The following is a 12,392-nucleotide window of genomic DNA, read 5'->3' on the forward strand; positions in this document are numbered from 1 at the left end:
ACTACACATCATTTGAAACCACATTTATACTTTTAAGTATGGTCAATACTTGTTATTTCTCGGTCCTCTAATTTAGGACTACATATATATAAAGTATTAACGAACATGAGAACATACAGAAATTTCATTTAATTCAAACGCGTCCATGTCCATTTAAGTACATAACATTTTCTATTAATAAGAAAGGTTACTTATACATTTTGGTCTTCAGTCATAAGACTACATTACGCAGATTTTAAAGAAAATATCGGATTTTCTGGATGCATATTCTAACGCTTTTACAAGGAAAACGATTTACTTTTCCAACGAAATCTCTTATGAACTCACCAACCTTTGTGTTGACACTTTTCAAAACTACTTGTATTCTCAGGAATTCAGTGAAAACAGGAAATCAACAACGTTTTGAGCATGGGACGATAAATCGTCAAAGAGTTCATTTTGTATTATAATGTAATTGATGTGAATCATGTAAACACGTGCTTCGATGTAACGTTTTCAATTATATTTGTGTTGGTTGTTTTTACTTTGAGCACTATTATACTCATTGTTGTGATACTCTACATGAAGTCATCCACCCCCGGACGTTTCCGCCATCCTTGGTTTGGGGGTGTGACACATCAAGGGGCCCATATATATCACTTTTTTCCCTGTATGGGTAAAAGGAATGGATAAACTTCGACTCAAATTCTTGCTTGTACTTACTCATCAAATCACACACAACAATATGTTTTATAACACCAAGTTACTGGTGCGTTTACATACGTCAATGAGCAACTGATTTGTAAAATACAAGTCACATGTATTGGTTTCAAGAATATAAGATATTATCATCTCATAATCACTAGTGATAAAATTCATGAAGTGATTCAGATGAGCATGGGTTGATTCCAATACTCGAATCTTATTCCAGGAGTACTCATGAACACTGCAGTTATGTCTAAAACACCTAGACAAACTACAAACCCATTCATGACAGTCTTACCTCAATACCTACTTCCAAAGTATGATCGAGTATGGATGGTTTGAATAACCTAGTTATTTGGAAAGTCAAAACATGCAAAGTGAAACACCAAAATAATACTAATCCTATATGCCCCAAAAATTTTGAGTGACATATTGATTACTGATTATTCATTGTATAATGTTTCAAATAATCAACTTAACACTTGAATTAAAACAATAGTTGTCCCATTCTCCAAGCATGCACACTATGTTTATTTATGATCCTTACTTTATGAAATATATCAATTTATAGCATTTTAATGATGCTCACTTCACAAATCCCAATCTTTACCGTAAATGTAAGAATATCAAATTCTTGACATTTACTGTAATATGTTAGATTCTAAACTTATATGCAATGATCCTCTTGTAATGACTATGCATAAAAGTTACATAGACTTGGCGACAGACATTACAAAGCCTTCCAACGGAGAGCAATTCCATGGAAATGAAGTCTCAAATTCAAAGTACATTCCTTTGAACATCCTTCTTGCATTATGTTTTCTAATCATACATAGATTTATAGAATAGCTTCCATTTATGGAAACATTTCCATATTCCCTCTTTGACCATCACTTCTGAACAAGAGTTTCCTCTTTATAGAATATGTCAATATGATCCATCCATTTTTATACTTTCAACTACAAGCAACCAATGCTTGGTGAACCTTAGAATGTCCTAAACAGTTGTTAACCGCTTTAGTCATATCCGATTCTAGTACTTTTTCCCTCTTAATGCCCTAGGCAATTGGAAAATTTAGAACAGATAAATATTATAGCACATGTAATCGATCTTATACCCGAAGCATATTGGAGATGATTCATAAAGACATGATACTTGACCAGCCTTTTGCTACAATATTTCTATTTGTCATGTTCTTATAATTCGAATTATGAAGAGGGATGTCGTAATCATAATCAAATTTTAAGAATGCAATTAACATTTCCATATATAGAATTTTCTTATGTTGAACCATTCCAACATAACATTCATATATATTTAACTAAATTTGATTAAAAACTCAATCTGAGCTTTTAGATTTTGAAGTATAATTTCCTCTCCCTTAATTATATCAAAACAACTTTTCAAACCCTACAAATTTGCAATTTAAAACCATTTGTTTTTCTATAATTAACATTGCTAATTTGCAACACTTTCCATAATAATTATGCTACCACTACCATAACAATTATTTTTTTTAATAGCGTAATACATATGCTCCCACTAGCTTTGACATGTACCCCGAAATTAGTTGGACTTCTAGAAGTCAATACTTGTTGAGTTTCTTACCAAAGTTAAAATTTCTGATACAAAATGCTTCGATAAGACTTTATCTAGGCTTCTCAAACTCATACACCTTTTTTTAGATAGCTCACATGTGTGTCAAAACAATTTTAGAACTTACAGCAATAAGTCTCAAATGTTTAAACCTTTTACCATTTCTCATAATTCAAACTATGAAGAGGGATGCCGTAATCATAATCGAATTTGAGAATGCAAATATCGCAAATGCTATCTTCTTAAAATCTACTTAGTGAAAGCGTTTCCTCACAATCATTTTCATGAATTGGATAGAAACCTTATGACACTTAGATTTTATGGTGTATGTGTTCCTATCCATATGAATTTGTCATAACCATGATCATAATACAAGGTTTATAACAAATCCAAACTCATATGGACTGAACTTGTTCAATCTTAATTTCTTGCCACCTAGCAACACAAGGGTCTACCATGTCTTCCAGGTTGTTAAGTAGCTCACCTTGACTGATCAGTGAAACTCTCATTAATCCAGGTGCTTTGCTTTATGCAAACAATTGAGAACTCATAGAACTCACATGCATAGTCAACTTTTACTGGAATGAGCATAGAAATAAGAATATTTCAACATGATAGTTTACAAACCTCAAGTTGTGTACTGGTGATAAATTCTCGACAAACTAAAGAATCAAATTCATATTGCTAACATAGAAACATACAAACATCAATTTTCACAAATGCCATTGCAAGGAGAGAAAAAAAATTTATTTATTTATAAAATGCGGAATTTTTTTTCCTTACAATGCAATTACAAATGAAAACTATGTTACTACATATTTCTAAGCAATCTATCATAACTCTAAAGCAGCAACTTAAAAATCCAATCATTGAACCATACGATTGAAATCCATCTTCGCGACCAGATTCAACATAATCTTCCTTTAAGCTTCCTTCCTTTTGTATGATCCTACAAAAAATCAAAATGCAACATTGTTACATCATGTATTAAGAATCAACAATTAGGAACTTAATAGATTTAGACAGTAAACTTACTTGAAGTAGAGTCAAACTTTTTTGACTCTACCTTCTCTCATGTGTTTCAGGTAGTCAGGGTAGCTTCGTTTCCAATATCCTTTCAAATGGCAGTAGAAAGAAATGGCTTCTTTTTCATTGGCACATAAGATAATCTCAGACTTAGCCATTCTCTTTACAATTTGGTCAACCAGGTTGACTATAGCCGATCCCTTTCCATTGGGAAGAGAAATCTTTTCCGGACTTCCAATGTTACCATTGTCAATGTCCATGGAAGTTAGAGAAGTAGATCCTCCAATCAAATTTTCTTTTACAGTGCGCCAAATCATTGCTGATTCAGCAGCAACAAATAAATAGTTAAGATCAATAAGCGTCATGTCTTGGTCTGTCATATAGTAGTCCTTAATGAACTCATTATATGGCTCGAGAAGTGATTAAAGAACCCAGTCAATAGCTAGCTTCCTCAAGACAACGAAACCCAATACTCTCAGCCTGTCAATATGTGACTTCATCTCCAAGGAATGAGTATACAAATGTCTTCCATCTTGATATTTCATTGCAAGTAGGGATTGAGTGACCTTGACCTTTTCAAGTCCTTGAGCTTGTTGGTTAGGGTTAATTATTGGAGGAGGTGGAGGAAGTGAAGTATGATTTCCGCTTCCAAGATCTAACCGTGGAACATTATGTTCAAGAGGAAAGCTTATTCTAAAAGATTTGGGAAGACCAAGTTGTATGAACTAGACATCTACAATGGAGAAATTCAAGTTAGCTGATTTACGTCCTTAATATAACACCCAAATTAAATATTAAGGCTAGGACCCAACACAATATTTTACAATTCGAAAGAGGGATGCCGTAATCCAATTGTAAAATATTTGAAGGTAGGTAAATGACGATTTACCAATTTCCACCGTGAAAAACGAAATAGAACATTAGGTTTTAAATGAACTGAAATTCCTAGATCTTTTTAGATTCATTGAATTTTCAATGGCATGTTTAAATCTTAATTGTGACCTTCAAGTTTGTGATTGGGATGTCGAGGATCACAAAAAGGTGTGAATAACCATGCAAATTAGCTTGGTACACTCCATGTTACAACCACCTAATCAGTGTGCCGGTTAACCATAAGCACTCCATTGATCTGTTATTAACATCAAGCTACCCTTTGCCATGTACTGTTAGTCCCAGATTAGTGTGGCGGTTAACCACACACGCTCCACTAACGACTTAACAATGTTCAAAGTGCAGTTTTATGGGATAGCACCATATTCACATTTTCCTAAAGTAACGAAGATTGATAATTTTAATAAAGTTTAGTTACTTTATAATTATCATTATACTTTTAATGAGAATTAATGTCCTATCCTACCCGTTCGGCTAACGACCCTCCACCAGTCAAGGAAGTGGTGGGTGAGAGTGAACACTCATTAAAATGTCATTTTATATGCAGTAACCTTATACCCCCCTTATAGATCGACTTCGTGAATGAGGCTTACTAACGGTAAGACTGAATTTGTTCTTATACATACATACATATATATATATATATATATATATATATATATATATATATATATATATATATATATATATTGAACCTATAATATTATAATAGTATAAGGGTTAAATTTTAAACTATTAAAATTCTAGGGTTTGGAATCAAATGTGTCAAAAGTTATACTTTAAATTTACAAATTCCAAAACATGAGGGCAAGTTTTAAATCTTTTTTAAAACTTTTGGTTTCCATAACTTATGAGTTTAATATTGGTTTTATGAAAAGACTCTTGATTATCCATAACTTGAGGAAAAGTTATGGAGTTCATAAAAACATTTATGAAAAACTTTTCATGTTCCATAACTTGAGGACAAGATATGGAAGGTTTCAAAAACATTTAAAAGCAAGACTTTTCATTTTCCATAACTTGAGGACAAGTTATGGAGTTCATAAAATGCATTTGGATCATATTCTTTAACTAATGAAAACTATCAGATAATTTTTCTATGATCTAGTTAAACTCATAAGCCAAGATAATTCATATCAACGATTCACAAGAAATTAGGCTATCATATAAACTAATACAAATCTTGAAATTATGACAAGATTAGGGATAGGGTGAAGCTTCCTTCGTGAACAAGAGTATGGTTCCTACGGGAACAAGATATAAAAGGTTCCTTTAGGGATAAGAGTATCGCTCCTACATAAATAAGATATAGAAAGTTCATTTAGGGATAAGTGTATGGTTCTTACGAGAACAAGAGATAGAAGGTTCCTTCGAGGACAAATGATGATTCCTTCAAGGATAAGATAGAGGTTCCTTCAGGGACAAGACGATGATTCCTTCAGGGACAAGATGCTGATTACTTTGGGAATGAGATAGAGGGTCCTTCGGGGACAAGATGATGATTCCTTTAGGAATAAGAGTATGGTCCTTCAGGGATAAAGATTAAGGTGCTGCTTTTTTCTTTCTAAAAAACTCTTCTAACTACTTATTGTTGCGCCACACAACACTTGACCCTTTGAAACTGTTTGTTTTTAGAAGACTTCTGACTTAAAAACTGATGCGTGTATGCTGCGTGGCACAGTAGTTGACCATCTGCTTCAAACCTCTTCACACCTTACTTTAACTTATTGCAGCAGTCTACACAGGTTAAAAAACAAACAAACTTTTTATTACATGCTGCAACCGTTTGGTCCCTTCTTCTGCTACAGAGGGTTGTAGAGGTGGTCCGCAGACTTTGGATATTTTTACATTGAAAAAACAAACGACACATAATATTCCTTTAGGAATGAGATTATGTCCCTATAGGGAAAATAGATAGACGTTTCCCTTTGGGAATATAGATATGTGATTCTTGCAAGAATCCATAGTATGTATGGTTATAAAAGATAGAGAAAGATTCCTTGAAAGGGACAAGATAAAAGAGTTTTGTGTAAGAACATAGATGTAACTCGTGAGGGGTAAAGAGCAAGGAATTGGTGAATGATTCAAGGGTAAGAAGAAGGACTAAGCATCCACAAGGGATCATAAGAGAGAGAGAGAGAGAGAGAGAGAGAGAGAGAGGTAAGACTGGGTGAGCATGCCCAGTAATGAAAGTGGAATGTTTTCCATTAGAACATGTTATGCGATGTGAACGTTGAGTCTAGATGAGAATGAAGTCCTGAGGCACTAGATATAAGAATAAAGAAGAGAAAGAGTAGATAATGAGATGAGCCTGCTAAGAAGCTGTGAGTATAGATATCTAAAGAGATAGAAATATAGTATGTACAGAGTATAAGTATAACATGTTATGAGGCGAAGAGAAAAGTATGAGGAACATATTAGAATGCAGAGCGTGAGACAGAAAAGAAGAAGAAATATTAGAGGAAGAATAGATTAATGTGAAGACAGATAAGTATATAACTCACCAGACACTTTGTGTCTGATACTGCAGATGTTTTTCTGTTTACCATAAGTAAAGACTGGACCACAAGGACCTTGAATAGATTTCATTCCCTTGTTGTCCTAATTTGTATGAAAGTTTCATTGTACACCCATGACGATGACTGGGATTTAGCCCTTTTATCTATTATGAGACTACCTTCGCGCCTAAGCTCTTCAATTAGCATTCTTATTCTTTCTGTCACCTGCTGGAATATTCGACACATCCTCTAGTACTAGCTCTGATCTCTCTTCAGCAGTTGCAGTACGATTCTTTAATTTATCTCCTGCCCTTTATAGTCGTAATCGCTAGAAACTCTATATCATTGGCAATTGGCATTGGCGTAATCTTTTTTCTCCTGTCGGAAGGGGGTCCTGTCGAAAGCAAGAAAAGGCATTGCAAATGGCGTGCCCAAATCATTCAAAATTTATTTTTTGATATCTAAATCTAAAAAAATATCTGGAAAAAAATTGCGTCCAAATGAGTCACCATTGATATCGACACATCTGACAAATGTTCGGGAGTTCCTCTATGCAGGTCGGCCTTCTAGAAGCTTCGCCAGAAGCGACTAGTCGCTTCCCGAATGCCCCTTTCCTTGCCGCCAAACCACTAGGAGAGTCAGCAAGCTAGCTAGCTCGCATTCTAGAAACGGTAGCTTCCGTGCCCTTCCTGCCTACTGAAATGGATGTGAATGATCGTGACAGCTCTTAAAATCCTATAAAATGTTTTTATTTTATGACTTAATAAAATTTGACAATGTTTTAGTAGTAACTCTGATAATCCTATTATATTAGATAATAGAGTCCGAGTCGTTAGATTAATGAACAATACTCATAACGTTAATTTTTTTGATATGAAAAAACCAATGTTTTAAAATCCAGTTTTTTAATTAAGCCGGTTTGGTAACCGATTTCCGGTTTGACCCCCGGTTCAACCACGTTTCCAAAAACTATATATATATACACACACACACAAAACCAAAAAACTGGTATTCAAAAGTTCAAACATTAAAAATACACGTAACAACAACTTATATATCAATACAAGAACATAAGAAAAAACACATAGCCAATTTACATGATTTTTTTTCGATTCTATCAATACCGTTTCAATTTAGATTTTGAAGATACCGTCTAGTATGATATGGTCTAGAAATTAACATAAAACAGTGACAATTGAACTCCTCATTTCCCATCGTCTTGGTTCGATAAGTTTTTAAAATATTGACAAAAACTGCAATTACATTCTAATTTTATATTTATATTTACTTTATGTAACTTTTGTTGTAGAAAATAAGAAAAGTCCCATGAAAAAAAAGGCTCAAAGTACAATAAATCAAACGTTAGGGGGCTAAAGTGTAATTATAGATAAAACCAAATACGCGTATAAATGGAATATACGTTTAGCATGCCCATTCATATTCTCCTCGCCAAGTCTTTACTGTTACAAACAAAGAATCAATTTTCCTTTCTTAGCGAGCAATCCATCTTCCAATTAGACTCAATTCAAATTTTGTTAACACCCGATTCATTATCAATCATCAATATTTTCTGTTAATTTGATTTTATGAACATGAGTTTCTTCAGAAGTTTCCTATTTTTGGGTCTTCTTTCAGTAGCTTTCTGTCAAGAGCATTCTGACACAGATCCTCACCTATTTCCACGACCTTTGATAATCGAACTTCCACAAAACGTGGAACCCCAGTGCGATAGCTCGATCGAAGAAACTCGATTACGGTGTACGGGTTGGAGAGTCGCGGGGGAGGCGAATAATCTGAGTCCATGGAAAACGATCCCGGATGAATGTATCGATTACGTGAAGGACTACATGTTGGGTCGTTCGTACGAGATTGATCTCCAAATGGTGTCTAATGAAGCAGCACGATTCGCGAAGAGTATTGATTTGAAAGGAGATGGAATGGATGCTTGGATTTTCGATATTGACGAAACTTTGCTTTCTAATCTACCTTATTATGCTGAACATGGCTACGGGTATGCTTTCTATCCATCTCTGATTCTCAGTTTTGATTTAATTTCAATTAAACGATGGGATTCGTAAATTTCAACGTATGGGTTTTCAATATCGTTTCATTTCAATGTGGGGGTTTTGATTGGTGATCCAATGTGGTTTTGATTTAGGAATTTTCTCAATTACAATGATTCAAATTTCAATAAACCCTAATACCCTACTTCCTAACATCATGGATTTTACAGATTGGAGATTTTCGACCATGCTCAATTTGACAAATGGGTTCTTGAAGGAGTGGCACCAACAATTGAACCAAGTTTGAAGCTTTATAAGGAGGTTTTAAGATTAGGGTTTAAAATATTTTTGTTAACGGGACGTACGGAGAACAAAAGGAATATTACTGTTAATAATTTGATCGAGGCTGGATTTCATAACTGGGAAAGACTCATTTTGAGGTAAATGTTCAAAATGAAACAATTTCTTCTTATTTTTTTTTTTTGTTAAATTAGTATTTGAATTCTTTTACAGAGGAAATGAAGATCATGGAAAAACTGCGGTTGCATTTAAATCTGATAAGAGGAAGGAGATTATGGAAGAGGGGTTTCGGATTATTGGAAACTCGGGTGATCAATGGAGTGACTTAATAGGTTCAGCTTTATCTGTTAGATCATTTAAGCTATCGAATCCTATGTATTTTATATCTTGATTGCTTGGATATTTCTTATTGTGACAATTGTAAGGATTTGAAATGTGTATGTAAATGAACACCAAATTGGTTTATTCTCAATTTTTATGATTTATGATTATGATATTTTCCTATTGCAAAAGTGCATCCCACGTTTTAGAAAGAGTAAATTACAAATTTAGCCCTTATGTTTTACTCAAAATCTTAATTTTTATCCGGTTTTTGAAACTTTCCGGAATTCGTTCTTAAGTTTGTGTGTCGTGGATTTAGTGCCTCTAACGATGAAATACACATGTCTTAAATTGGTTTAGTCTCAATAGTCAACCTACACAAGTATTAAATTGGTTTATTCTCAATTTTCAACATACGCGTTCTCTTTTTATTGCAATAGTGCATCCCACGGCTTTACAAATAGTAAATTACAAAATCGTCGTTTATGCATTACAGACTATTTTTAACTCACTTTCATTTTTTCCCTAAAAAATATAGTAAAAAATAAGATAAATAGTGTTTCATCTTTTACTCTATTCTATTTTTTTATCTCATGTTTTACCCTACAAAGTATATTTCTAGTATATTTCATTCTTCTAACTTACATATATTGTCAAACATACCTCTGTTAATTTGGTTTTAACGAACATATATATATATATATATATATTCATTACAATAATATTAAATAAATAAAATTATATTTATAACATACTTATAAACTTTTGTAAAATACGTTATCGTTTTTTAAAATTTCAATATGTTTTAACTTTTTATATGAATTTGATGAAAAAAAAAACAAACTTTATATTTATAATTAATTAATATAATTTAATATGTAAAAAAATATTATAAGTATTAAATATTACATTTAAATTATAATTAGTAGGTAAAAATAAACTAGAAATGTATAACTATACAAACAGAAAGACTAAAACAAAGTTCATCCCCATTTTGGAAGAAATGAATAGTATAACACCATATTTGGTGTAATATTATTCATATCCCCCAAAATGGGGGAATAAATGAGAGACGGTCGAAGTAGAACGAGGGAAACAATAGGGGAAAAATGGAAAATGAGAGTGAGCTGGAGATGCTCTAAGTTTGATCTAGTTTTTGAAAGTTTGATCATAAGATAAATCTTAAAATTTTAAGTAAAACACATGCTTAAATTCACAATAAATGCATTATGAAAAACTTCATAAACATTTCAAAAACTGAATCAACCATATTATTTTAAGCAAACGTGGACTATGTTTGTAAGTTAGTATATTAAAGACTAGTTTATAACCTATGAAAATCACGATTACAAAATTAATGAAACTTTTATAGTAAAAAACTCAAAATTATTAATTAATTATTTTAAATGAAGTATTAATTCAGAGATATTTTTTTAGTTTTATAAAATTACAATTGTTAATATAAATAATTAGATCACCTTATAATCTGTATTAATTTTATTTTAATTTCTATTTTAATGTTATTAGTTTAATGTAATTAGAATGGAAATTTAAAATGGAGAATAAATAGATTGATAAGTGACATGATATTAATTAGGAGACCTAATAGGTGACAAGTGACAAAATGAGAATAAACTTATTTTTTTATTAGAATAAAGAGATTAGAAAATTTTACATAAATGGTCCTTGTGGTTACAAGTTCAACCAACTCTAGTTCTTTTCACGAAGTTTTTTGTATAGATGGTCTCTGTGGTTTTAAAATATTGTCTTTTATTGAGACATTCCTTTTGGCTAAAGTTTAAAGATGTTAACTTTTTCAGTTAAATCCTACATGAAATGTCACATTTGGTTCCATTTATGTACTTTTGTCTAAATCTATAATTGTTTTTACACAATTTCACAAATGGTCTTTATGTTGATGATTTTGTTCCCAAAATAGTCCTTATTATTATTATTATTATTATTATTATTATTATTATTATTTTGCATGGATGGTCTTTTTGTACCAAAATTGCATTTCAAGTGGTATTTCTGATGGATGTCCGTTAGATGGATCCGTTAAATTGAATGAATTTTAGATAATGACTATTTCAACCATTTCATGAAATTTTGCCTAAGGACCATTTGTGAATTTTTAAAGAAGTCTATTGAATCTTGTAATAATTAGTATTTACCATAAACCAAATAAAAAAAGCAAAAGACTAAAACATAGAAAATATAATACTATTTCTAAAGCATTAACCTTTTTAAACATATAAAATATTTTTATTTTTCTTTAAAAAATAACTTAAAAAAAGAATTGAATGGAAATAATGTCATATTATTCATATGGATAATAATTTAAGTATATGTAGCAGCATAGTTGATTACTAGTTAACATACATTTGTTTGTTTGTTTGTTTTTTTTAGTTTTTTAAAATTTTGCTTTGAAAAGTTGATGCATTTATTAAGGAATATATTCAAATTTGGATAAAACTAAATAGATTTTTAAAATAAAATATCAAAATTTTATATGGAACCAATATAAAATTTCCAAACTTATATTACAAAACCGAAATCGAAACATATTTTTATCTTTAACTCAAAACCGCATACTTATATTAAAAAACAATAGCAGCATACTATTATTTTTATCAGAACATTTTTTTTTTACTGATGGAGATAGGTGTCCAATGCCACTAAATTAGTATAACTTTAGAAATAATGACAATATCATTTTTGGGTTTTCCCTCAAGAGCTAAAATAGCAAGAAAATAATTTAATTAATTCAAATTAGCTTTATCTGCAAGTTACCCACCTATAAATAGACCTTTAGAACATTCACAATTTTGTTCCTAACCTATCTGAGAGTGAGAATTCGGTTTTCATAGTCTTCTTTCCTCTCTCCTTAATTTTATAAGGTTTTAGACTTTTGGTTGTGAGCCATTGGATACATTCTACTTTGGGTGCTAGTCCTTCAAAGTGATTTCAAGGAATTCAAGATCTTCAAAGGAATCACACGTATATATTGTAAGATAACAGATTGTTTCATTCATAAATAGTGATGTTAAACCTCATATAAATAAGGTTACAT

General features: G+C 31.7%; 1 protein-coding gene across 1 annotated transcript; it reads left to right on the forward strand.

The window, feature by feature from the left end:
* The first annotated feature begins 8,145 nt into the window (after positions 1-8,145).
* Positions 8,146-9,494, forward strand: LOC145018820 (acid phosphatase 1-like). Its single transcript, XM_078976666.1, has 3 exons — positions 8,146-8,706; positions 8,929-9,138; positions 9,212-9,494. The coding sequence occupies exons 1-3, from the start codon at positions 8,282-8,284 to the stop codon at positions 9,387-9,389; spliced, it is 813 nt and encodes a 270-aa protein (XP_078832792.1). The 5' UTR covers positions 8,146-8,281; the 3' UTR covers positions 9,390-9,494.
* Positions 9,495-12,392: the final 2,898 nt, after the last annotated feature.

Source organism: Lactuca saligna, chromosome 9 (genome assembly GCF_052625555.1).
Source record: "Lactuca saligna cultivar CGN05327 chromosome 9, ASM5262555v1, whole genome shotgun sequence".
NCBI lineage: Eukaryota > Viridiplantae > Streptophyta > Magnoliopsida > Asterales > Asteraceae > Lactuca > Lactuca saligna.